This window comes from Mytilus californianus, unplaced genomic scaffold (assembly GCF_021869535.1).
Source record: "Mytilus californianus isolate M0D057914Y unplaced genomic scaffold, xbMytCali1.0.p SCAF_2, whole genome shotgun sequence".
Lineage (NCBI taxonomy): Eukaryota > Metazoa > Mollusca > Bivalvia > Mytilida > Mytilidae > Mytilus > Mytilus californianus.
In genome coordinates this window covers 137545972-137573951 of record NW_026262668.1, presented here as the reverse complement: position 1 = coordinate 137573951, position 27980 = coordinate 137545972, and the positions used below count along the sequence as shown (strand labels likewise).

Here is a 27980-nt window from a genome sequence, read left to right as displayed (position 1 = left end):
AACAAACAAACATTTAACAAAGAAGCACAAAAAGCATCTATCAAATTTAACAACCACATTCATTGCTTGTTTATAAATGTATTATAAATCAACCCATAAAGGATTAAAATATTTAAAGTCCTGTGACTGCATTCATATCTGCTCTTAGCTCTTAGTGTAGAGTCGCGTGTTTGACGCCAGAAAATGTAAACGTCACACAGGAAGAAATATAAAATAATTTTGTCGTTCAAAGTATTTTCAAAAATTATAATTTCACATGGGGAATGGTGGTATACAGGTTTGAAAAATCAAAAGTTTTTGTTAGAACTAATTTCAGAAAAAGACCGAGATTTAAAATTAGCCAGAAGTTCTTTAGAATTTTTGAGAATCTACATATGGTTAATACCACTACGCGAGTAAAATAATTTTGTCGTTCAAAGTATTTTCAAAATTATAATAGAACAATAACATAATGGTATTATAATAGAACAATAACAAAATGGTGGGATCTTTAAAAGTACAGAGCCACGTCATATGTACCAAAGAAACACATAAAGTCACACGTACAAAACACACCAGCAAAAATGAAAGATAATACAAACACATCGACGGGATGTATAAGTACCGAGCCACGTCAAATGGATATCACAGAAAACAGACCAAACAGTAAAGGTAATATTAATAATAGAACAAAGACAAATAAAAGAACAATATAACACGTTATCAAGATGATAAGCAACGTCAGTATGCAGAATCTATACATCAAGACCATCATGTATTATTTGTGAAGTTGATACGGAATATTTATCAACAAGGTCTTGGTACCTTCCGATGAACTTTTTTAGAAAAAGGACGAGACGTTCTTTGACATACCCCTGGTTCATCAGCTTTCTGTTTAGACACTGGTGACGTTTTACAAAGTCTGAGTAGGAGCTTCAAGCTCTTGAATATCGAATAAGTTGGGAAATGTATATCCCATATGCAGGTGAAGCTGGTATATTGCTACTAAGGTGGGGGAAATTGATAATTTCCAAATTAAAATCGTCTCGTTTGTCATAGATTCTGGTACTCAGATGACTGTGTATGTCAAATTCGAGGTATAAGTCTAAAAATGAGGCGGAGGAAGCCGTGTCTGTTGTTTCTTTAATTTCTAGTTCTGGGGAATATATTAATGGAACCCAATCAGAAAAGTTCGGATTGGAAATGGAAAGAACATCATCAATATATCTGAAAGTGAAATTAAATATCTGGCTTCTTTGATCTTCTTGTTTTTGACAAGTGTCTGAAGGAACTCCGATTCATATGAAAAGGGACCATTAATAAGAGCTGTTATACCATGAAATATACTAGTATTTTATAATTAGTGCAACTGTTATTTTTGTCATCAAATTAAATAATATTTCGTAATTTTATATCTGATAATAATGATACGAATTTTTACACTTAATTGTCAATATTCTATTTTTGTGGGTTTAATTTTGGTACTTTCATATTAGACACCAATTATAACAAAACATGACGACATCAAATATATCATCATCAACAAAACATGTTTCTTTTTAGATTTGGAAATATTTTTTCGTATGTAGTTTCATAATAACACGCACTGAAAGTTAGGCAAGAAACAATTAATCAATCATAACAACACATTCCAGATTCTCTAATGATGTATGATACATCTTACATAAGGGCTGCCTGTACATGAAGTCACAAACTATTTATGGATTATATTCATTCCATTGTGCATGACACTATTCATTCGACAAGGACTAACAGAATTGCCAAAACCTTACTTAGGTCAACTACAGACGTAACAAAAATATAATAAAAAAGAATGAAAGGTAATGATAACTTTACCAACATCTTATGATACCAAAGGGACATTCAAACTACTCATAAGTTGAAAACAAACCAACAATGCCATGGCAAAATACCAAAAAAATACCAAAAGACAAACAACATTAAACAAAACACAACATAGAAAACTACAGACCGAGCATCACCAACCCCCAGGTGCTACCGAAGGGTAAGTAAATTTTGCTCCTGCTTATATCTTCCTACATGAACAATTTCATATAAAAATCAAATCAAATCAAAAGTAAATAATTTTATTTATGTAAATATTAATAAAAGAAAGACACCAACTATACATGATCAAAGTTCTGCAAATATCATCAATAGAATGTACTGTCTTTTTAAAATTGGTTGTTGTCCAACATATCATGTAGCTGTTTAGAGTGCAACAAATATTTTCTTCTTGAACATTACATACGCAAGCACAACGTAAATTGCCGTATCCCAAACTGCCTTCAATAGAAGACTTAAGTGATCATCATGGATCTTCCAGCTGACCGGGAAAAATCTGTAGAAAATGTCATGGCAACAGTAAACCACTATTGAATTCATTCCTGAAATATTAATTCGATACATTAGTCAGTCAGATTTTCTGATGTTATTTGTATTAAGTGGTGTCACGTATAAATATGTAATTACAGATACTTAAAATAAGTAAATACATGAAATATTGAAAATTGAATATGTATTAATTACAGGCAGAGATGACAGTCAAGTTCTTACTGACAACAACATAAACGGTCCACAAAACAATACAATAAAAATTAAAAGAATGAACATCACGATGTCCTGAAACCAAAAACTGTTTTTTGTAAACAATTGTTCCATTGCATATAGTGAATAATTCATTTAAAAACCTGACAAAAAGTCATGAAAGTAACAAAAATCACGTGACTCCTGACAAAGAACTATCTACGTTTATCGGTTTTTAATAAATTTATCATATGTTTCATATATTCGGGATAGATCATTAAACTCCTTCTCATGATTTCTTCTTACCCTGTCAATCCTACCCGGAATAATAATATGGATCTTCTTCCAATAATTTCTTATATTCATATCATATCTACCGAGAAAGATAAACAAATCTCTTCCCAAAATTTCCTTCTAATCGATTCATACCCACTAGAATTGATAAATTCCTCTCCTTCCCTTGAATTTCCTCTATTCGTTTCATACATACTGGCATAGATATGTTGATGTTCTTCTCATAGTTTTGTATAATCGTATCATACTTACCAAGATGTTGTTCTTATAGTTTCCTGTAATCTTATCATACCTACTGGGATGGTCTTTTCATAGTTTCCTCTAATCGTATCATACCTATCGGGATGTTCTTCCCATTATTTCCTCTAATCGTATTACACCTACTGGGATGTTCTTTTCATATTTTCCTTTAATTGTATCATACCTACCGGGATAGATAAATGGATCTCCTTCCCATATTTTTAAGATGTCTATTGCAACGTACATTGCTGATAATAACAGAAAGGCAAAGGATGCTGTGACTAAGATAAAGGATATTGACCTTGAAAAAATTAAAACGTTCAATCAGATATGGACAAAACGATAGATTATGAAGCTAAACACTTTGTCATCCAAATAAGTACTAATGTTTATCAACAACATGACAAGATGATCTTTCAAGGTCAAGTATTTTTTGGAACTGGATTTTTGTCAATGATATGACCACCCGAAGGATAAATATCTTGATGTTGTAATAACGCTGCTAGTTTCATTTTTTTTTTTTGGAATCGAAAGTACCAAGACCTTAACGATAAATATTCAGTGTCAAATACACAAATAATACAGGATGATCTTGGTTGCAGAATTTAAGTGTTGACATTGTGAATCCTTTTAATATTTTTAATCTTTTTACTATTATGTCTCTTTTTATCGTATGACTCTTGACCTGGCTTGGTATTTGAATATTCGGCTTTCGGATTTTTGGTTTTTGGTTTTGGGTGTTCCTGATGCGAACGGCTTCAGAGGGGCGTTTCGAATTTTTGAAAGCTTTATAGTGCTATTTTCATTTTGTGTATCTCGTATTTATATTTTACTTGTTTATTTATTTAATTTGTTTTTCATTGGAAAAGCATTTATATAAACTCATCATAGATACCAGGCTTACTATTTTGTACGCTAGACTCATGATCGTCTACAAAAGAGACCCATCACGAATCAGAAAAGATAAAAAGTACGAAGTTGAAGAGCATTGAGGACCCGAAATTTAGAAAGGTTTTGATAAAGGCAGCTAAGGTAAGCTAGTCCTGGGTTAGAAAATCCTTAGTATTTCGAAAAGTACTAAGTTTTGTTAACTGTTAATTTATATTTATGACTATATCAATGAAAATTCATGTCAAGACAGAAGTGATGACTACTACTGATATATGTCATTATGTTTTACTATATAATTACAATGACTGAAATCTTACAGCTACAGCAGAAAAATGGTATGTTCAAATTACTTACCAAAGATTTTTATTTAGAGGAATCCATCCATCATTTTGCGACCCTTTGCATAACACGCCACCGACAACTCCCTGTCAAAAAGTCAGGATAACAATTAAATTCAAATTTTCATATTATTTGAATTAGTTTTAAAGCTAGACATCTTGGTGGTGTTAAAAATGGTGGATTTCAAACAGTCACAAAACGTGAACAATAAAAAAAAAACTAATTATACATTTCATTTTTTGTTAGCACTTGAAATCTATCCCGGTTTTTGATGGGGTTTGTGTTGCTTAGTCATTAGTTTTCTATGTTGTGTGTTGTTTGCTATTGTTTGTGTTTTGGTCTTTTTGCGTTGCTAGTTTATTGCCAATGAGACAACTCTCCACCAGAGACCAAATGACATAGAAGTTAACAACTATAGGTCATCGTACGGCCTTAACAATGAGCAAAACCCATACCGCATAGTCAGCTATAAAAGGCCCCGAAATGACAAATGTAAAACAATTGAAAAGATAAAAATAACTGCCTGGTTTGTGTTAAAACAATGAACGAAATACAAATATGATACACAGAAACAAATGACAAACACTGAATTACATGCTCCTGACTTGGGACATCTACATACAGAATGTGGCGGGGTTAAACATGTTAGCGGGCGCCCAACTCTCCCATAACCTGGGACAGTGGTGTAACAATACAACATATGAACAAACTATCAAAATCAGTTGAAAAGAGCTTAACTCATCAGATCGATACAAAGCAGAAAAACAAGTAACAAAAACACAGACCGGACGTTGCAGGGTATTTATACATCCCCTACAACAAAAAAGACACAAAGTACAGATCTTAGAGTCCTCGCAGATGCTGACAGGTAGTTCAAGACCAATAACAAGTTATGAAAAAATCATGTATCTAAGACTAAAGTATCAATCAGGACACATTCAACATCCTATGGATTTTGTGTAAAGAAGTCATTAACAGTCAAGGAAAAATGAGTTTGAATGCTCCTTTAGAATCTTTCGCCTCTCTTTGTTAAGTTAGAGATAGTACTTGCAAAATATTCTGCAAAGTGAATTGTAAAAACAAACGCTTTGTAACTTCTGCAATGTAAGTGTGCGGTTTGCACCATTTTGATGAGTCAGAAGAACATTCATTTCACAAGTGTATGATTGACAACCGAAGTTTAAATGACTGTCAATAAGATGACACAACAGTTTACCGATGTTCAAACTCGAACTGTTCACACCTTTGTCTTTCGGTCTATTGATAGTTGTTCCATTGGAAACCATACCACATTTCCTTACTACTATATCGTTAATCCATTTGGTATATTCAAATTAAAAGAATTCATGAGGGAATTGATAATACATCTAACCGGCCCCCTTTTTGGTTTGTCCCTCCGCCCCGATTATTTCAAATAATCATTGACCTACAAATTGACGCCGTCTCTCTCTCTCTCTCTCTCTCTCTCTCTCTCTCTCTCTCTCTCTCTCTCTCTCTCTCTTTTACATAACACGAATTTTTACTTACTGTTAATATACCCCAGATAACCCATCTAATGATTCTTTCTTTATGCGATTGAAAACAAATCAATATTCTGCCAGACTGAAATATAAATGTTTGAATAATAGCTGTCCGTTATTCATTTATTTTTATGACTACTTGACAAGTTTATTTATTCAATTTTATCTAGAAATATAAAAGCCGATTGTTTGTTTAACTTTAAACATGATAACTTTCATTTATAAGTTAAAAAATAATAGCAAATCCAAGAATGCGTTACAAGGAAGTCAACAAACCGAAGGGCCATTGAAAGTCGATATCCGACCCCGACAAAATCCAGATAAGCATTAAAAGTGCAGAAATCTTATCCGTCCAACAAAAAAGACCAACACAAAATAAGCTTTAAGACATCAGAAATCGAATTTGTCTGAAATCGTCTAATATTTCAACGTTGACCAGAGAACAATTTCACATATTTGAAAGAGAAAAAATCAAACAGGATCAGCTTAGCATCACCCAAGCATCACTACTACGGCCAAAGATTGGTTTACCTAGGTATTCAACCTGCGTAATAGTACAGTCCCTGCTACAACTAGTGCAGCTAGTATCCCAGATCTTTAGAAAATTAACGCAAAAACAGTCCATAATAAATGCGAAAATTTGTCAAGAAGACCTTATGTTGGAAAAGTGTTGACCAAGGTAAACCGAGGTGCACATATTCGTTGGTGTCATACATTGAAAGTTTGGTCTCCAAAGATATGATGAACGAACCCGCGTATACTGCTGGCTTCGTCTTGCTCCTGTCTACATATAGAAATTGGATTTCGCGGTGGAAACGTCAAAATGTGGGCAGCAATATTCTGCAACTGCATAACAAAAATAATGCTTGTCCAAGGAACATATAACGGATCAACGTTCTAGGGACGATATTTTTCAGTCACATATGCACAACTTAACTGACTGACAGAGGGGGAGTTTTAGCAGGACGATATCCGGCCCATACAGCAATTGTAGCTTAAGTAGGAAGAAGATTAATGTATTGCAATAGCCCTCAAAGTCGATGGATTGGAATCCCATAGATCATCTTTGGAACTAATTTGATTGACTCGTCCGCAAACGCGAACCCCAATCTTCATCATTCGAACAGCCCATTCAAGCGTTGCAAAATTAAAGGAAGAGAATACCACAGGGCAAAATTATACATTTGATCCGACTAAGGCCAGGAGATGCAGAATAGTGTTAACTGTATGTGGTAGTCACAAAAGATATCGACTTTAACATAACTGAAAATTGACCCCATTTATCATGTTTGCTTGTTTTGTTATCTTCTTCAAATCATTTTTGTTCGAAAGTTTTGCTCAATATTCAAAAGCATTACTGTATAACATCGATTTGAAGTACACGATAAAATTGAGAAAAACCCATTATGCGATTTAAATAAAAATGATAGCACCTTGTTTCTCATACAAAACCAAAAGAAAGGACTTTTAGTCTAGTTATTATCATATCAAATAATTGTAAAAATGACAGAGTTTTTTTCGGAAGTATTTTTTTTTTGCGTACTTCGGTACTGTAAAAAAACAAATTATTGTGAACCAACGGTTTTCATCTGGATTATCTGCAAAAAATTAATACTTCGTGTACTAGTATTGAAAAATATTTTATGGTATATGTATTATATAGTTTCAAGATAAAAAAAAGTTTGTTTGTTTAGGTTATCTTGTTAGAGGTTTATTGTCGAAATGAAAGCTACTCACCCAAACAGCTATACTTCTGTTTCAAGTGCACTTTTTTCATAGAAGACAATGAAAAAATTCTTTTGTTGTAGTAATATATGTAAATGAAACATTATATGTTAAATATTTGTATTATACAACATATATATGGTTTTCTGGAAAACTTAGTCCTGTTTTCGTCAATGAACATCGTATTATCTTACCTGTAAACCCAAAAAACAAAGAAATATTGATGTCAAAGTTCCCAGAATTCCTTCAGGATCATGTGGTGCGGTTGTTTGGTATATCTTCTGTAAACATTTGAAAACATCATTACATGTGTCTTTAAATTACTTTGTGGGATAGTATATGTGTTTTACAGGAAAAAAGAAACAAAGCGGGAAGTATTTTTTTCATAAAAGTCCAACGAAAACAGTGTTTAATATAATTGTTTGAATTTCTCTCTATATCAATATTTACATTAACCAAGAACAGAACAATACAGGTATCACCTTAGGAGTTTGGTGACCATAGACGTGATTTTTGCCAAGCAGTAACACATCTATGTATTGTGCTGTCCCTGTTGTGCCGTTATAGTACTGTGAATCAATTTATTTTCGTTTGTATCAATTTTCGCGGGTTGTAGAAAACTTGAATTTTCGTGGATATTTGATTTCGTGGTTTTGCCGATCTCTGCATACAAAGCCTATAGAAAATTTGTAAAGCGTTACACATTTAAAATCGTGGTTTACCTGTACCCACGAAATCAACGAAAATTGGTATCCAACGAACAATTATGAATCCACAGTATTTACCTTAGTAGTTGTTTGGTGACATGAGTTTTACCAAGCCCTTACATATCGATGTAGTGTGCTATCCCTGCTGTACAGTAATTGTATTTACCTTAGGAGTTGGATAGCCATAGACATAAGTTTTACCAAGCCCTTACACATAGACAAGACAAGACAAGACAAGACAATTTATTACAAATAAGGCACACGTATGGTGCTACACGAGGATAACAATTATACATTAACAATTAAATATATACTTATACATTTACAAGCAAGACACACAATAAATAAATAAGTGATATCATACAATAAAATTGAAATATATCATATTTGGTTGATTTGTTTGCAAAATTCTTAATTGCAACGTGGATATGAAGTTATTGTCACATGCTATGAATTATGAAAATATTTTTTTCAATATGTCTTAGAAATACATAGATGTACTGGGCTGCTCCAAGTGTACGGTTATAGTATTTACCTTAGGAGTTGGATAGCCATAGACATAAGTTTTACCAAGCCCTTACACATAGATGTACTGGGCTGCTCCAAGTGTACGGTTATAGTATTTACATTAGTAGTTGTATAGACATTTGTTTTACCATGATATTACATATCGATGTACTGTGCTGTCCTTTCTGCACATTTATTGCATTTACCTTAGGAGATGGATGGCCATGAGTTTTACCAGGCACTTACACATTTATGTACTGTGTTGCCCCTGCTGTACCGTTATATTATCTACCTTAGGAGTTGGACTGCCATAGATATGATTTTCACCAAGCAGCACCACCTTTATGTATTTATGTATTATGCTACCCCTGCTGAACAGTTACAGCATTTACATTAGGAGTTGAATGGCAGTAGATATGATTTATTTCCACCAACAACTATCACCTCATTGTATTGTGCTGCTCCTGTTGTACAATTATCGCATTCACCTCCCTCGTGTTATCCACCAGGTTCAATATATCCACTGTATATATAACAACAATGAAGTTCTTACCTTAGTAGTTTACGCACTAACACATCAATGTACTGTGTTGCCCCTGCTGAACAGTTATAGTATTTACCTTAGGAGTTGGATTGCCATAAATATGATTTTTACCAAGCACAAACACATCTATATATTGTGCTGCCCCTGCTGTACAGTTGTAGTATTTACCGCCTTCATGTAATCCACCAGGTCCAATATAACCACTGTATAAATACAAAACTTCATGATATGTGAGCTCCATTTGTGACTACTATTATAGGATACTTTCTAGTTTATCGAAAAAAAAATTCTTCTTCAAATTCGTTAATTAAGTATAACTGTTACTTTCCTTCAGCTTTTGAAGGTGTCTGGTAAAGGCAAGTCGCTTATTTTTTTACTATTATATGATATCTGACGACAGGTGATCTGCATGCATGGTTGGAGATGCGTATCTTGTAGACGCATCTGGTCTTTCTGCCATTCGAGTTCATACGATAACAATTATTTTTACATCCATCCTTGTATGAACATGGAAATACTCATCAAATTTGCACATATTTTTATCTCTATATGTGCCTTTGTTGTTAAGATGTCTTGGTGTATACCATCTCTTCTTGTCATTATATTACATATCTATTATTTTACACATGGGGTTGTGTTTGTTTCTTCACTAAAACTATTTGTTTAGGTATCGTATAAACATTCTTTGTATTATTTCCCTTTTCATACACTTATGATAAAAAGATTTGTTAACGTCAGATATATGTTTATTTGTTTTGGAGAAGATATTAGGAAGTTGTCTTTTGGAAAATATAATACGTTTAAAAACTCTGCTTTTTCGTAAAGTTTAGTTCTCAACCTAATCTCATTGGCAATTTCAAAATGAAAGGCAAGATATGAAACAGACTTAATTGTATCTGTGGTATACGTTATTTCAATTTCAATGGAATAGATGCAGTCAACATAGTCACCCAAACTTAACTTAATAGTGATGAACATCGTATATGTCACATGTAAAACAGGTTCTGTGTACCCTTCCGGAGCATATGGGATCACCTCGGTTTTTGATAGTGTTCGTGTTAATCATTTTTTATTTTTCTATGTTCTGTTTTTGTGGACTTGTTTGTTTTTTTTCGTGATTATTCGTTTTTGCTATGGCGTTGTCAGTCGACTTATGAATTTTTAATGTCCCTTGATATCTTTTGCCTCTTTTGCTATATAGCAGTACGTGCAGATACAGTTTTAAATTTTGTATCTTGTACCAGGTATACCAAATAATCGTGTAATGTGTATAGAAATCTATTTTATACGCTTTTATCAAATTTTGAATAAAAAAAGTATATGAATATGAAGATGTGGTATGATTCCCACCATTTTGTTTTTGTGCTCTCCAAAGTTTTTTTCTTTTGGTTTCAAAACATTTTATATCGTGTGTGCCAGATGAAGTTTATTCAAGAAACTTTGTCAGTGTAGATTGTAAACGCTTTTATCAAGCTTTAATTGGAGAAGAGTATTCATCGTTTGTATTTGTTTGGGTATTTCTAAATAGCCAATAAATACAATAATAATAATATCACACAAACGTTGGACATCCTGGAAATTCTAGCTTGAATGTGAGTCCAAGATAAGCCGCAAGAATACCAAGAGAAATAATCCATTGAGGTGCCAAAGATATGATATCATTAAGTGGAGCACAGCCTCTTTCCTAAAATACATACAAAATTATAGCCATACACAACAAATATAAAATTGGATGAATTGAATCTTATTAAATCATTATTCAAAGTAACTATGAATGATGTATATAAATAAACGAGGAGTTAAAGCGATTTCGGATATATTGTTGCTATGACTATGAACGGGGTCTATAGTTATATCTTCTAGTTGGCATGGCAGTATATCCTGGCCCAAAGGGATAATGATAGCATTTTGAGAATTTTCACCACTTTCTAACACTGCCCAAAATTCTGCCAAAAAATCTCAAAAATTCATTTTCACCTGTATGTAAAATTATTTCATATTTTTCAACACCTGATTCATCCCTCAGTTTGGGAGTGTATGTTTAGTAGATACTGTATTTTTTGTCCAATCATACTGTGCAGATACATTGACTTAAGTAGGGTACACAAAAGAGCAACCTAAATTCCGGAATGTAAATACTACCGTGCCACCTTAACAAAGACATCACAAACTTGAAACCAGTCATGACAGCTATGATGGATAGACTTCTTACTAGGAAACGTATTACAATAAAGAATATAAGTCTGCACTTATTTCTTACCAAAAAAAAAAAAATAAAAGATTATACCCCTACCCCAGCTGGCAGATTTTCACTTATCTTACCACTTTTACTTAAGGAGTGAACAAAAACCAAATATATAATTTCTAAAATCAGCACAGAAGTAAAACATGGTGATTCAGGAGGAATTATTGGATTGCCAACTCTATTTCTACTTAATCTGAATGAAAGAAACAGTATAAGTACCAAATCATGAAAAAAGATAGTAAAGTCCATTCCACATTTTACAGCATGGCTTACATTCCTTTAATCATTTCAAGATTATGTAGGCAACATCACAAGATTCTTTAGATGGCAGTAAACTATTATTCTAAAATCTTTTTAACAATACATGTACTAGAATATATCTCTAAGTTGGCTGTTTGTCTCTTTCTCATGTATGCATTAAGTTAAATTATGTCCCCTTACATAATCAATTTTCCTTTTTTGTGCTTTTCAGGATCAAAGAATCAAAACAATTAATGACATTTGCATAGAAAATAAATAAACTCTCTAATCTATCTGACAAACATTGATAATCACATTCTTTGTCCAACAAAATTGTCTCTATCAATGTAAAGAAACCCCTAATGCTAACTCTATTTCAGCTAAATATGGGGCTAATTGAATAAGTAAGGACCCCTTAACCACTAACTGGTCCCAAAAAAGCTCATACTGGTGTCATGTTACCACAAAACTACAAATTAAACCTGAAGAAAACTAGTATAGCTGTACTTGTGTCGAAAAAAAATAAAAAATCATGCACTTTATTAATTTCGGTGAAAATTACAGGATATACAGGCAACTAAAATATGTCGCAATTCCAGTGGTTGCACATGTGTCAGACACTGCGAAAAGTTAAAGCGAGCATTTATAATTAAAAATCTATTACCAGTTACATTAAATTTATAAAGTTCTACTTTCTAGTTAAATTTTGACATTATTACCCACAGATCACGCAAAATTTGCTGAATCAGCAATTTTCACTCCCAGTGGTGGAATTTAAGGGCTGTTCTTATTCTAGTTGCCCTAAATCAACTTTTTATTGACAAACTTACAAATTGAATAAGTAAAAAAAAATACATTAATTAATTTAGTGTACATCATATATATACCAGTTAAGGTGGCACGGTAGTATTTCCTGGCCCATAGGGATAATGATAGCCTTTTTAGAATTTTCACCACTTTCTAACACTGCCCAAAATTCTACATACACAGTTAATTGAAGTACTTTCATTATAATATTCAAAAATTAATTTGAATATGTATGATGACCGTTTACTTTTTTTGCTATCTTTATAAACCTAAGGCCACTAGTGCTTTTATGTCTTTTGTCATGTAGTGAATACAAAATTTAAAAAAATTCTCAAAAATTCATTTTCACCTGTATGTAAAATTATTTCATATTTTTCAACACCTGATTCGTCCCTCAGTTTTGGAAAGTATGTTCAGTAGATACTGTATTTTTTGTCCAATCATACTGTTCAGATACATTGACTTAAGTAGGGTACACAAAAGAGCAACCTAAATTCCGGAATGTAAATACTACCGTGCCACCTCTAAGGTTTAAACCAAAGAACGGTATGATTGTATTAGAAAATTGCTTTACTTCAACTTTAAATGCTAATTAATATAATTTGTCTTACCTTTGGAATATTGTAATTTCTTATAAATATTAGCTCAATGATAGCTAAAACAAGGTACGTAAGACTAAATCTTTGTAATACACCGGGTATCCGGATATGTTCTAAGTCAACAGCTACAAAAAACAACACGTTATAAATTCCATGCGACCAAAGCGCTACAAAAATGCCTTTCATGAAATCCTCCACATATATGGCTGAAAGAGAATACATTTTAGAAAATAATATACTTTTCTCGTTTGAATTGTTTTATCATTGTCATTTCGATGCCTTTTATAGCTGATTATGCGGTATGGTTTTTGCTCATTGTTGAAGGCCGTACGGTGACCTATAGTTGTTAATTTCTGTGTCATTTGGTCTCTTGTAGAGAGTTGTCTCATTGGCAATCATACTACATCTTCTTATTTTTATATTAATGACTTTTAAAAGCCTTTTTGGGTACACCTAATTTTTGAACTCGAGTGTACCTATTATTGTATTTTTCAGTGCGCATGGTGCGTTATATTCACTACAACTGGATGACGGTATGTAAGGCACTAATTCTCACGGTATTTAATCCTCCAGGTAGTCGGTGCGTCGGTAAAGCTATGTTCATTTTGTCTCTACCTCCACAATAAATTCTGCAAACTCATGTTGTAATTAACAATGAAGGTCAATTATGAACAAAACTTTAAGACAAAAGAGATTATTTCAGCTTCCCTATTGTGATCTTTCCATATCTATGCAGCAGCATTCCAAGAGCGCCTGCATTTTGAGTATACATCTCTTAGTTGATATTCCACAGCTTGCTTTTCCTGTCATGATTTCCTCCTTGTGAGTTGCTGCTTACAAGGACGCTATAAGACCAAGAGTTCCAAGTGGTGAAGATTAATCCTCCCTTCGAAAATTTTACGATTGCCATCACGAGTTGGGTGACCGTTATGGAATATCTGTTTCACAGATGTCGACGGATATGTTATAATTGTCGTAATAAACAGTGATAGCATTGGAGGATAACACCAATCACTATAAGATAAGATAAGATAAGATAAGAATTTTATTAATCTAATCAAGAACCCATAAAGGGCATCATTTACAACAATATTAAGCACAATATGATTGGAAAAAAGAAAAACTATATCCTAATATAATACTATCATATATTGGACAGGATCAGAGCCTAACACATCATGTGTCTTACATAACATTAACAATAATTGCATAATAATTTTATATATTTTGTATCCACCTGGATCTTATTTCTAAACACTTAATTATATAATTGCCTAGGCACATAAGAGTTGGTAAATGCTCATTTGTGAACAGCCAGAAATATTTTTTATCCTTGGGCAATTCTTTAAAATTATTACAAAAACTGTTTACTTTATCCCATAATAATTTTCTCTGTTCGTTATATAAAGGACAACTTACTGTGAAATGGGTCTCATCTTCAATAGAATTTGATCCATGTGATAGGCAGTGATGACATAGACGCTGACTTCTCTCTATGTATTTTTTACTATACCTATCTTTCTCAATTTTAAGATCATGTGCACTTATTCTCAATTTACATATAGCACTTCTTATATTAAAATCTTTAATTGATAAATAAGCCTCCTTTACGAAGTCAGTCTTGAGGTTGAAATAATTTTCTAATTTACTATTACCTTGTGATAAGGTATCAGATCTTTTGACCCCCCAAAATGTTTTAAAACTGTTACAAAGTTTACATTTTACAAATTTAATTAATCTATTGAGCTTTGTATTCAAATTTTGTATATCAAGTGATTGAAGGACATATCTCATAGATGAATACCAACAATTAATGTTTCCTGCATCTAAAAGTTTATTACAAACATAAGCATCATAAAGTAACCCATCGTCCAATTTGTTAAGCCTGTGTACATATTTTACCATAGATATAATGACAGAAAAATAAAGAGGAAATCTTGCAACCTCTGATAACACTGCCAAATTTGAGGCTTTTTTATTTACACCAAGAATATATTTTAGATACCTGAAATGTGATTTTTCAAAATAATCATTTATGTAAATTAATTCAAATAGATAATCACTTTTTTTCTTGCAAGCAGCAGAGTTAATCTTAAAGGTACCCCAGATTTCACTACAATATAATAAAATTGGTTTTATTGTGTGATCATATAAATGGATTGCAGTATCAATACTTGGATTACAAGCTGACATGGATTTTTGTAGTTTAAATTTTGCCTTTAAGGACTTTTTGAATAGCTCTTCTTTCCCCTGCTGAAAAAGACCACTGGAAGTAAAGACTATCCCTAAATATTTATATCTGTTAACACATTCTATAGCCTCATTATCTAAACAAAGTGATTCCTTCAAAAATTTTCCAGGCTTGTTAAAAATTAAAACTTTTGTTTTGGACAAGTTAACATCTAGACACCAATCAATACAATAAGTTTGCAGGTTATCAAGTCGGGTTTGCAGACCCTGTTTAGTGTTTGATAATATAATAATGTCACTATATTTTATGTATTAAGAAAAATGTCACGTCGACGTCGTTCTCAATAAGTCTTTTGGTTGTTTTTCTTGGATTATTGTCGTCACAATGACGTAGACCTCACATCTTCATTTATTCATATCAATTATGAGGCTATATACTTACGGCCCCAGTTAGTGTTGAGAACAATAGCAAAGACATCGATCATGAAGCTATGTACTTACGGCCCCAGTTTGTGTTGAGAATAATACCAAAGGCAAACAAAAGCGCAGATCGTTTGATTATTTTCAGTAATATCTGACATTTTGTATTATTTCTTCTGATCATTCCTTTAAATGAAAAATTCATTGATGTTCCCATAATGAAAATAAACCTGAAAATATAGCATAAAAAACATAGAGTATAATGCAGTATTATTATGTCTCATTAAAACATAGTTCGAAATCGTCAATGCTGGAGACTTTTTATGATGAAAAGTCTGCATATTCAAATTTTGAATCTTGGTATTTACAGATTATTTTTTTTTATTACATGACTAGTGCTGAAAAGATATATACGTTTATCTAATAGATTATAGATTCCAATAGAAAGGTAGATAACTGGATGGATGAAATACACGAATTAACACATGTTGTCAAATATCATCTAAGAAATGTAGACTAGGTTTATAGGTGCTTATTCTAACACACAAACCCATCATGATACTTCTAAAAATATGTAAATGCAAGATTTGTTATCGTTTATCAAACTTGTAAAATATTCTTATAATTATGTTATGTATCTAATAGCTACATAAATAGCTAAATTATAAATTATCTTTAATACAAAACTGTGAGATCTCCAAATCTTACATGCAAACATATGAATCAATGATACAATTAAATGTATATACTTGAAAAAAAAAAATACTGCAGCTATCAAAAGGTCATGAAAAAGATAAAGAAAATCCAATCTCATGATCAAAAGAACGACGATAATCGTCAGGTAAATAAAATGAACAAAACAAGAATGAGCTGTAAAAGGTAAATGAAAAAAAAAAATTTTTTTTGTCACATCATCATCTATCAAATTGACAGTATTGTATCAAAATAAACAATAGTTATTGGAAACTTTTAGAAAAGTAAAACATCAAATAACACAGAATCATCATACATATGCATAGCAAAAAACTCATCAAGGAAACGGCTTATAATTTGATACACCAGACGAACGTTTCGTCTTCATTAAAGTCATCAATGGCGTTCGAAACACATCAATTCAGGTACCGAATCTAAATCGAAGTTGAAGAAAATTCAACCCGAAAATTCAGTAACGTTGTGCCAAAAAAGGCCAGGGCAATCTAAACCTTAATGTTTCGAATAATTCAACGTTTTATTATCAATGATATTGCATGTCAACACAAAAGTGCTGACTGCTAGGCTGGCCTGGTTTAATCCTCGGCAGTGTCATCGATGAACGTACCAAGGAAATACTAAGTCGGCCACTGTTAGTCCATTCCATGATGGGTGGTCAAAGAACCAGTACCCTCCTCCGCCATAGTTCACAAATATCATTACTACCAAGCTTAATCTAAAAAAAATATTTATAACTCATTTTTCACAAATATCATTACTACCAGGCTTTATCCGAAATGTTAATATATCATATGTATTTTGACTCCTGTCAAATAATTTTTTATATGAAAATTGATTAATATATATATTCTACCACTGCATCGAGCAGTTCACTTTTCAAATTTGATGCTTGCCGAGCTTTTTAGATATTTACAATTTCACTATTGAGAGTGGTGGACAAATATACTATTGCACGAGATTTGGTAGTGGAATATGTTTCTCTAATGATTTGTAGACGATATGAAAACAAACTTTATCTTGTTTTCCAATGGTTACCGATTTGCTGTTACAATTCCAGACTTTGAGGAAAGCAAGAAAATATGACATAATCATTGAATTTGACCAATGAAAATGAGTAGTCAATCAAATGACACGTTGAAAAAAAATCAACCTGTCGTGAAAGAATTAAAAGAACTTTTTACAATAAACTTTGAAAGAAAGTATTTATTTTCGAAAAGTTATTCTCATTTTTAATTTTTTAATATCAAAAACACGAATGTGTGAAGTACCCTCTAAATGTGTCTAAGGATTTCAATCGAGTTCTCCTATGATCTTTTGTGGACGGAGATTCTTCCGGTTGTATTTCTACTCCAGTTGTTTGACCTTTTTCTTGATCCTGACTCTTTGTGTGATGACTCTGTAATTGGAATAATGTCACAAAAAGGATTTGACTGATAGTTAAGAAGCAAGAACATTCTAAAAACTTATATATATTTTTATATTCTATATTTAAGGAAATGGGCGTAAAGATTATCACCCTCTTCATTAGCCATTATTGCCTCTGATTACATAATCAATTTTTTTTAAAAAGTACAGAATATAAGTGTTGAAAATGAATGACCAGAGTGTAAACTCTTTGTTTGTCTATTACCAATCAATAGATAATAGTATAATTATATGTACAGACACAACAACAAATGTTGGCTGCCTTACCGATAGCTTTAGATCCTTCTTTGATTTTGTTGATGGCTCTGTTACTTGAAAAGAAGAACTTTTCCTAATTTTTCTAGAGGAATACAAATGTAAGGTAAATGATATCAGTACAGCAAGGATTACATTTAAATAAAATACAAGTATAAATGTATAAATGGAATGCCAAAATCACTCTTGAATATATAATGCAAAAAAGTATAGACTTGCACACCATTGGATTTAAATGATCATAAATCAAACTTAACAATATAATAAACTCACAGGACATATATGATTTAAACTTTATAATTGAAATTGTACTTCTCTGGTATGTTGAGATATTGAAGCGAACCTAACAAATACACTCATCATAGATACCAGGCTAAAGATTTTGTACGCCAGACGCCCGTTTCATCTACAAAAGACTCAACAGTGACACTCGAATCAATAACGATAAAAAGGCCAAATAAAGTACGAAGTTGAAGAGCTTTGAAGACCAAATATTCCTTAAGGTTTTGCCAAATACACTTAAGGTAATTTATTCAACAAAATGCCAGTTCAGAATGGCCACCAGCGTACATTTAATTTTTTGAGTAATTCAGTCATGCATAAGACGATGTGTAGGCGTCATAATAACTAAAATAATTCAAAGAAGTTAAGACGTATTTTGTTACATCATCATTATATTTCAACCTTGTGATCATTTCATCCATACAAACACAAATATTTAGTGTATACATCAATTATTATCAAAAGTCGAATGACTGCTCCCAGTTCAAAGTACGGTTGGTATGGTATTAAATCGGGAAACTTCTATTAAACCGTCATTTGAGAACAAAACATGACGAAAAAAGAGATTAAAGTTTTTTAATCGTGAACTTTCCATTTCTATGTAAAACCATTCTTTCGTCGCCTGGCTATGTAGTATATATTTGATAGATTTCCTTGATAGAGGATTGTGCTTACTAAGAAACTTTTGAACAAAGGGTTCCGAATGTTAAAGTATAAACTTAAAGATTGCTTTTAAGGATTAGTTATTACTTGTTTAACGTACAGAGGCACATATAGTATGCATATTCATTAAATTCATTGTTTAACGACTTTAGTCACCTTTAATTACACTGAACAAATACTACTAAGGTAAGTTCTCTATGAACTTGATAAACATTTCATTATCCGACTAATTTAACACTATATACCAAAGTTGATGTACACAGGTGATATAAAGACCTGAATTGCAACGACGCTGAAATGTCTGACTGAGTGCACGTGACCAGGAGACTACAGAGATGTTAAAATATTGTCCAATAAGACAGTAAATAAATATCACAGTTTAAAGTGATAATATTTGTATGCTTACCCAAATACGATTTTTGCTAAAACGATAACAAGTGGCAAGGCACATAGAACCAGGAATACGTAAAGAATTGCTAAAAAGGCAAATACAAAATGATTGAAAAATGCATCTGCAAGGTTTATGTTCTAAAGTTTTTAAAAGTCATAATTAAGATATGAAATGAAAATTGCTTGTTTGAGTTCGTTTGTATTCTATATGAGTATGATTACTCTTTCTAATGGAGGTTTGTTTGAGTGTGCGGATAGATGAATCCTTGCTTGTTTGTGATATTTCATCCGAAAGCATTGGAAGATATGGTTATCCAGTACAGTGATTTGCATGTTCGATTAGTTGATCAATTGTTACTTCTTTAAAGTTCTTGTATGTTCGAATTTTAACAGAAAAAGAATGATTCCATAATAGTAGTACTTATGTATATGTTTGCATCCAAGCAGGTTAAAGGGGGTTATTGATGACCCAAGTTTGTATACGTCTCTATTTTAGACAGTATGGAATGATACTTGAATCAAATTTCTAAACGAAGTAAGTGGTGGCTATGAAATTTATATTTAAAATACTAATTTTAAAATAATTATACGTACGCATTTCAGCAGGTAATGGATGATTAATAAGGAGAACTTCACATTCTTCTGATTTGTATGTTTCATAATCTACAAAAACCCAGTAATTGCCTCCTTCCCTAAATTTCTGATGAAACCTACATTAAATCAGTATCTCTATATTTATTGTTAGAACGCTGTGACACATACTTTTTATTTACATGTGTATAATCTAACAAAAGTATTCAGTTCAACCTTACATATCAAACATACAGCACATCTTCATTGTTATCTTTTTATATAAAAAAACAATGTGATTTTAAAGACGAAAACAGTTAACACAGATTTACTCATATTTCATATGTTCATCGACATGTCCGTGTCATAACAAAGCTTTCCAAATTGTTGTTCCCGTAAACACAACAAATAAACAAACTCATGATAGATACCAGCTTAATATTTGGACGCCAGACGCGCGTTTCGTCTAAAAAAATACTCATCAGTGACGCTCGATTCAAAAAAGTTAAAATACCAACTGAAATGCATGAAATAAAAAGAATAACACGAAGATAAAAAAAAAAGAGAAAGGCTTCATTTTAAATGTTATGTATCATCGACTTAAATATTACGAAAAATACAGACCTCAGTATAAAGAAACACTTATTACCTGCAAAACTCCTCCTCCGTGTTGGTACCAGGGTGTTTTCGTTTTAAGGCAATAGTAGTTCCGAAAGTAGTATTAACTGGTAAAGTCATTTGGGAAGCCATACCTTGTATTGTTGTCACGTGAACAAATGGACACTGTAAGTAATGGCAAGAATTTTTACTTTCATAATTTTGCCAGCTACTTCAATATGGTTTTATTCAATATTTCCTTTTTACATTTACATATAAATATTTAGTTTAAAATGATCAGTTTATACTGATTGGTAAAAAGTTAAGCATAAAATCAATAGTTATCTCATTTGGTATCTTATGCATCTTTTTTTTATATCATATTACTTTTATTAGCCCTTTAGAATAAAACGTTTGTAAAAAGGCACGACCGTGAAAAAAAAGAAGATGGGTTTCAGAAGCAAATGTTAAAACACGGGTAAATAGTAGTTTCTTAAGAATAACAACAGATGCAACTATTAAGTTCAATCTTTTGATGAAAAAAACACACACCTGGTTCATACACGTTGATTAGACAATAAAGTAATAAGTAATTTCCAGCATTCGATATTGTGTCAGTATACTATACTGTTTACTAACCTTCTGACATTCGTCGTTGCGTGATTATAATTGGACAATAGAGTTATAATAACCTTCCAGTATTCGTCGTTGAGTGGGTATAACTGGACAATATATTAACAATGTTGCATTCAAGCATTCATTGTTAAGTGAGTATAAATGGACAATAGATTAATAAATGCATTCAAGCATTCATCGTTGGGTGAGTATAAATGGAAAATGAAATTATAGTATATATGTATGACAATAGAGTTATGATTACCTCCTAGAATTCATCGTTGAATATGTATGATCGGACAATAGAGTTATAATCACTTTCAAGCATTAATCATTAAATAGGAATAACTAGACACTACAGTTATAATTACCTTCCAGCATTGATCATTAAGTGCGTATAACTTGATAATAAAGTTTGAGGAGACATTGATGGTTAACCATCCTTCGTCCAACCCATGTTCCGGAAAATCATTACTGTGCCGTTCCGCATAACGTATATGATGGTCAGCGTTTATTCGAGTCACAACTACAACTAGAAACAATAGTAGTTTACCGATGGTCAAATACCACAATCAATAGAGACAATTCAAATCAATGTAAAACAACTGAGGGAGCCGCCTGCTCTAAATGTAGCGAGACAGTGTGCGACCCTAATGGTTAACGTCTCTTGCTATCTATTCATCACCTGCCATGCAAGTCCACACTCAGCCAAAATGTCACCATCGGGAATAGAAACACAACCAGTGAATTTACAGATCAGTAGACTATTTTAGTATCTTTAGATCTTAGATCGCGAAAACATGCTGGTAGTGATCAAGTTGGCACACCGACACATCGTATCGATCAACAATTTCGTGATAGTGACCGTGACGATTATATAGTGTCGATTTAAGTCGTTCGTCATCATTTGTTGTAGCAGTTTTAATGTACGAAGCACACTCCTCTTCATGAAGTCCGTAAACTATGAACATGCACGTGTTTACAAAGATATGTAAATGCCATACGATAGAGCAGAGGGAATGTTATTGATGAGAAGTGGGAAGTTGACAATTTTTAATGTTGAATTAATCCCGTTTTTCATGAATTCTGGGTTCATTTCGTCGGTCCGTGTCAATATCGAGAAAACGAATTCAAGATATGAAGCAGACCTCTACTTTTGATAGTATCCTTAATCTCAATACAAGTTCACTGTGATATATGAAATGTAAAAATGTAAGCATTAACTGAAATGTGGTTACTGAGTGACAGAACATCATCAATATATCCAGTGAAATTAAAGAACTTCGCGAGATTCTTTTCTTTTTGTCTTTTAGAAAGATATGTATGCATTCTGCGTCATGATGAGTACAAAAACCTAATCAACCGGTAGTGGTGCACAATTATTACCCATTGGAATACGTGGAAACGTTTGGTATCTAGATTCTATTAAAACATATTTACTATTGAAACTATTGAAAAACAAAGATTTGTCAACTCCCTCAGTCAAGGTTGACCTTAGATGGATTTGACTATTATTTTTTAGGGCATGTTTGGTCATATAGGTCTTCAGCTGTGTTGGTTCTTATACATCATTGGCTTTCATATATTTGTCTTTGCGCGTTCCTGATGAAGATAAATCCAGAAAAGAGCTTCGGACGTGCTGGTACATTACTTAGTGAAATATGATCCCGAAAAATCAATCGAGCTCAGATTTAAGGACTTTAGTTATACCTGTATAATCCTAACTATTACTGCACATATAAACAGCTAGACTGAGCGTAACATGATAATAGATTTGATACGACAACGAATCGGGCCAAAAAGTGATGGCTGATAAATCAATTCAATGAAATAAAACAAAAGTTAGGAAATAGACCATTAAAAACAGAATCAAAATGTACTGCAGCAAAAATCAAAATCAATATGTTATGAGTGGTGCAATGGAAAAATTGAGGAGTATCAAGTTGAAAACAAAACGATAGGTTTTACTTTGATTTACTATACATGAACCGTTTGGTAGAAATAACTGCAGGGAATGTTAGTCCTCCCAAAGAGTTATTTCGCCATAAATCAATTAAATACTTTTGACCTGTTCAAGTTTCAATGTGTACATTCTATCAATTCACATTATGATGAAACACTTCTTCATATAAAGTCAAATTTCATATCACCCATGCACCGTTGACCTCAAATGTTATTTGGATAACAGTATCGGTCAGCTATCCTCCATGTATAGTAAGGAGTAAGATCAAAGATGAGTTATTCTTTAGTCAAAATATCCCGAATGAAGAAAAAACAGAAATTCCTTTTCTTGTTGAACAATATACACCAACGTCTCAAATATCAATTTATCAGAATAAAAGTTCACTAAAAATACATAGATGTTTATACATGAATGTTTATAAAACTTCTTTATCACAAATATTTGTTATAATTTTGGAAGTATGCATCATATCACATGATTTTTGAAAGGGATGTCCCTACCACCCTATTATAGTGAGAAATTTCATAAAGGCATTAAGCAAAATTCTTATACGGTTTCATTCAATTACTACTTCAACACGGCTATGAGAAATAACAACTGACATAATCATGTGGCAGTTTCTACGATCATCGGATAAATTTTTTTTCTAAATTTTGTTAGTTATATTGACATATTTTATTACATAGTTCCCTCGTGTAACTTTTTGTCCCTCTGATCATCGTTGTTTTGTCAATCTTGGAGACATTTACTGTTAGGTGTAACAGGACGTTTGACGGCTGATATCTGTCCTGTAGGGTATGCTTTCTCATGTTACTTGGGAATTTACTAAAGGATGTGACTGGACGTATGACGGGTGAAGTAGAGGATGCTTTGTCATGTTCCTTAAGGATTCACTATTGGGTGTGACTGGACGGGCATTGTTTGCGTACTACAAGATTTAGAAATAAGGGGATGTGTTCTCGTTCTGTTTGGAATGTTATTTTCATTATGTCTTAACTGTGTGATTATAAAAACCTGAATTTATGTTTCAACCGACGTCGTTATATAATGGTATGGATGGGGTTGTTGAAGGCCATACGGTTGCCTATAATTGCTTACATCCACTTCATTTGAACTTTGGTGGATTGTTGTCTCATTGGCAATCAAACCACATCTCCTTATCTTTATATTTTAGAGGTATGGATGTGGTTTTTATAATAGACTATTACGAGCCAAAAATTTAAGAACTATAGAGAATAATGGAAAGATTAAATATAAAAACAAAAAGAAATTAATGGGCAGAAATAAAGAATTGGGAAAACTGGCCTAAACAATTAAGAATACAGAAATGAAAAATTCCGATAGTTTGTAATTTCCAGTAACTGATTTATAGGGTAAAATGTTATTTAAATGTTTCTGTACATTTTTGTCATGTGGACAACTAACTTAAGACATTGCACAAATTGACGGTTTTCGTCACTGTTAAGGACATATGTATTATATCTAATGCGGTTTAGACCAGGCATGATTCCTGCATCAATAGATCAGTAATTTGAGCACGTTCACTGTGAACATTCGTGAGATGATCCGATACTATCACAAAAGTAAATAATCCTGGAATGTATTTAATGTACCTATATGAAGTCAATACTCTCGTAAGGGTCTGTAATTGCTTCAAATGTCATTTTTTCAACAACAAAAATCAGGATTGATAGTGGATATTTATTTTCTCTAATAAATTGTTTGCCAGCTTGTCTAGACTCTGGCGAGTATGACACAAGTAAAAGACATTAATTGAAGACCTTCTATTGACCTCTAGATGTCTCTTTATTGTTAGATTATGTTTCTTTCTAAAAGACAATTAGCCCATATTATACAATGCATAAACAGACAAACTATGCATTTTGTTGTATTTACTTGTCATGTCACTATTCATTCTTTTAGTCCAAAGTTCATTTTAGCTCACCTGGCTTAAAGGGCCAGTGCAAGCTTTTTCCATCACTTGGCGTCTGTCGTCTGTCGTTGTCGTCATCGTCGCCTGTCGTCTGTCGTCCTCGTCATCGTCGCCTGTCATTGTCGTCGTCTGTCCATTAACTTTTACAAAAATCTTCCCCTCTGCAACAACTGGGCTAATTTGAACCAAACTTGGCCACAATCATCATTGGAGTATCTTTTTTAAAAAATATGTCAGTTGAACACGCCTGCCGACCAACATGGCCGACATGGCTAAAAATAGAACACAGGGATAAAACGCAAATTGTGTGGCTTTTATCTTGAAAACCGCTATAGAGAAAATCTGACAGGGGCAAACATGTTTAGCATAATGAGATATTTCTAATGTCTATTGACATCAAAACTGTCAGACAACTATTTGCAGTTCGAGTTTTTGCCTTAATTGATGAATTTTACCATTTTTGTTTGCCCATTATCTCGAAATCTATAATAGATAGACAGAAACTTTCTATAGCAAAAATTATCAGCAAGACAAGATCTACAAATAAGTCAACATAATCGAAATTGTCAGTCGACACCTTATTAAAGTTATGGCCCTTTAATGACGATTTTTCCCAACTTTTTGAGTTTTTGCCAAGTATCTTGAAAACTACAATAAATAGATAGAAACTATAAATGGCCAGCAACACAAGATCTACTAATATGTCAAACAAGGCTGAAATCGTAAGTTGACTCCTTATTGAAGTTATTGCCCTTTAATGATAATTTTTCCCATTTTTTTTGCATTTTTGCCTATTATCTTGAAAACTATGATAGATAGATAGAAATTTTAAAAGCACAAATGATCAGCAAGACAAGATCTACAAACCAGTCATTATAACCGAAGTCGTTGGTCGACGCCTTATTGAAGTTATTACCTTTAAGTGATGATTTTACCCAATTTTTCATTTTTGCCTATTATCTTGAAACTTATAATAGATGAACAGAAACTTTGAAAAAGAAAAATGATCAGCAAGATAAGATCGACATGACTGAAATTGTCAGTTAATAACAGAGTTATTCCCCTTTAATGATGATTTTTACTAAAAATTGGCCATTGTTGAAGATGCAGGTGAGCGACACTTGCTCTTTAGAGCCTCTGTATTAAAATAGAAGTGCATTTGCATCCATTTGAATATAATAGTAAATTATGATACAATTTATCTTGCATAAACATTAATTTATGTAAAGATCATTGTGAAAAACAACTGTATACGCCTCTTTATGCATTTACCTGAAAATATACATCAATTTGATGACATATTATCATTCGGTGTAAGCATGTTAACTTATGTACCTTGATAATAAGTCTTCAGACAAATGAAAGTCACTTGAAATTTATTGTTTTCCATGATTTTATGCAAATTGATGTAAAAAAGACAAGGGCATGGTACTTCAGTGGGACAGTTGACCTTTTATTTATTTGTACTTGCAACAGTCGAATGCGTTTTGACTACAGGCATTTGAGGTATATATGTAGTTCAATTCGTTAAACAAATTAACGATCCATAACAGATTGGTACTTGCATTGCAAATAATGTATGTTAGGATTTCATTGCATTAGTATAGAATAAGGAGATGTAGTATGACTGACAATGAGACAAATAATCAACAGAGTCCGAAAACGAGGATCTAAGCAATAATAAGTCACCGTATGGCCGTTAACAAAGTGAAATAACAAAACCGCATAGTCAGCTACAAAACGGCTCGACATGACAAAATGTCAAACAATTCAAACGAAAAAAAAATAACCAACGGATTGATTTATGACAAAACAATAAACGAAAAAACAGATATAGCAACCAACGGCAACAACTAAATTACAGGCTCCAGACTTGGGAAATTCAAATACAGTGTATGGCATGGTTAAACACGCGTTTGATCGTTGAACCCTACCTATAACCTGGGACAATGGTGTAACAGCACAACAAACGAACAATCTGAAAAATTAGTTTGTTGAAAATGGTTTGATTGATATTTTGACTGATACTGCACAATGAAAATGACGGACCCAATTTGACTGCACCCGATGCCCATTTTGACAATGTCTCTTCAGTGATGCTCGAGGCCAATATATTTGAAAATCTAAAACTTACAAAAATGGACAAAAAGTATAGCCAAAGCAGGACAAGGAATCGAAGTTTTGGATGAGGGAGATACATTCAATAATTTTAAATAATTTTTAATATTTTGTTATATCACATTTCAATAACAAAAATTATCGCATTGGCTACTAAGCTGGTGATACCCTCGGAGACTTAAAGTTCACAAGCAGAGGTAAAAAAAAGTCTGAATTTAACGATTTAAGAAAAACTTGTTCTGTGTATTTTGTTTTTGTTCAGTAAGGAAGTATTTATATATTGTGAAATTAGAGGTAATGCTACGTTTGGATCAGAACAGATAAGAGTTATTTATTTCATTTGATGAAGACTTTATAAAATAAAATGGTTATCATTTTTACATTTTTATTAACATCTCATACCACGAAAAAAATATATATCTGACTAGAAATGAAAAAACATAGTACATCAAAATACGCAATATATAACAATAAATAAAAGATACTTACAATATAACATATAAATCAAAACAAGCATAACTGGACTAATATCACACAAAAACTACGTAGTATTCAGGTATATTTGTTGATATCAAATATATCTTATACCGTAAATTACTGCATCTTAAAATACATAAAGTCTGTTTCACTAAAGTAACGGTAATTACAACAACGTAGATATGTG

The 27980-nt window shown here is 32.4% G+C and overlaps 1 protein-coding gene across 1 annotated transcript; it reads right to left on the bottom strand.

The window, feature by feature from the left end:
- Nucleotides 1–2073: 2073 nt before the first annotated feature.
- LOC127731180 (heparan-alpha-glucosaminide N-acetyltransferase-like) lies at nucleotides 2074–27980 on the bottom strand. The gene is made up of 17 exons (XM_052240123.1): nucleotides 27806–27980; nucleotides 21674–21834; nucleotides 20740–20873; nucleotides 20115–20230; nucleotides 19537–19606; nucleotides 18198–18270; nucleotides 17774–17901; nucleotides 17113–17220; nucleotides 15876–16024; nucleotides 13197–13309; nucleotides 10856–10977; nucleotides 9370–9496; nucleotides 7730–7816; nucleotides 5818–5892; nucleotides 4306–4376; nucleotides 3249–3361; nucleotides 2074–2387 (listed from the first exon to the last, which is right to left on the bottom strand). The coding sequence occupies exons 1-17, from the start codon at nucleotides 27831–27833 to the stop codon at nucleotides 2212–2214; spliced, it is 1851 nt and encodes a 616-aa protein (XP_052096083.1). The 5' UTR covers nucleotides 27834–27980; the 3' UTR covers nucleotides 2074–2211.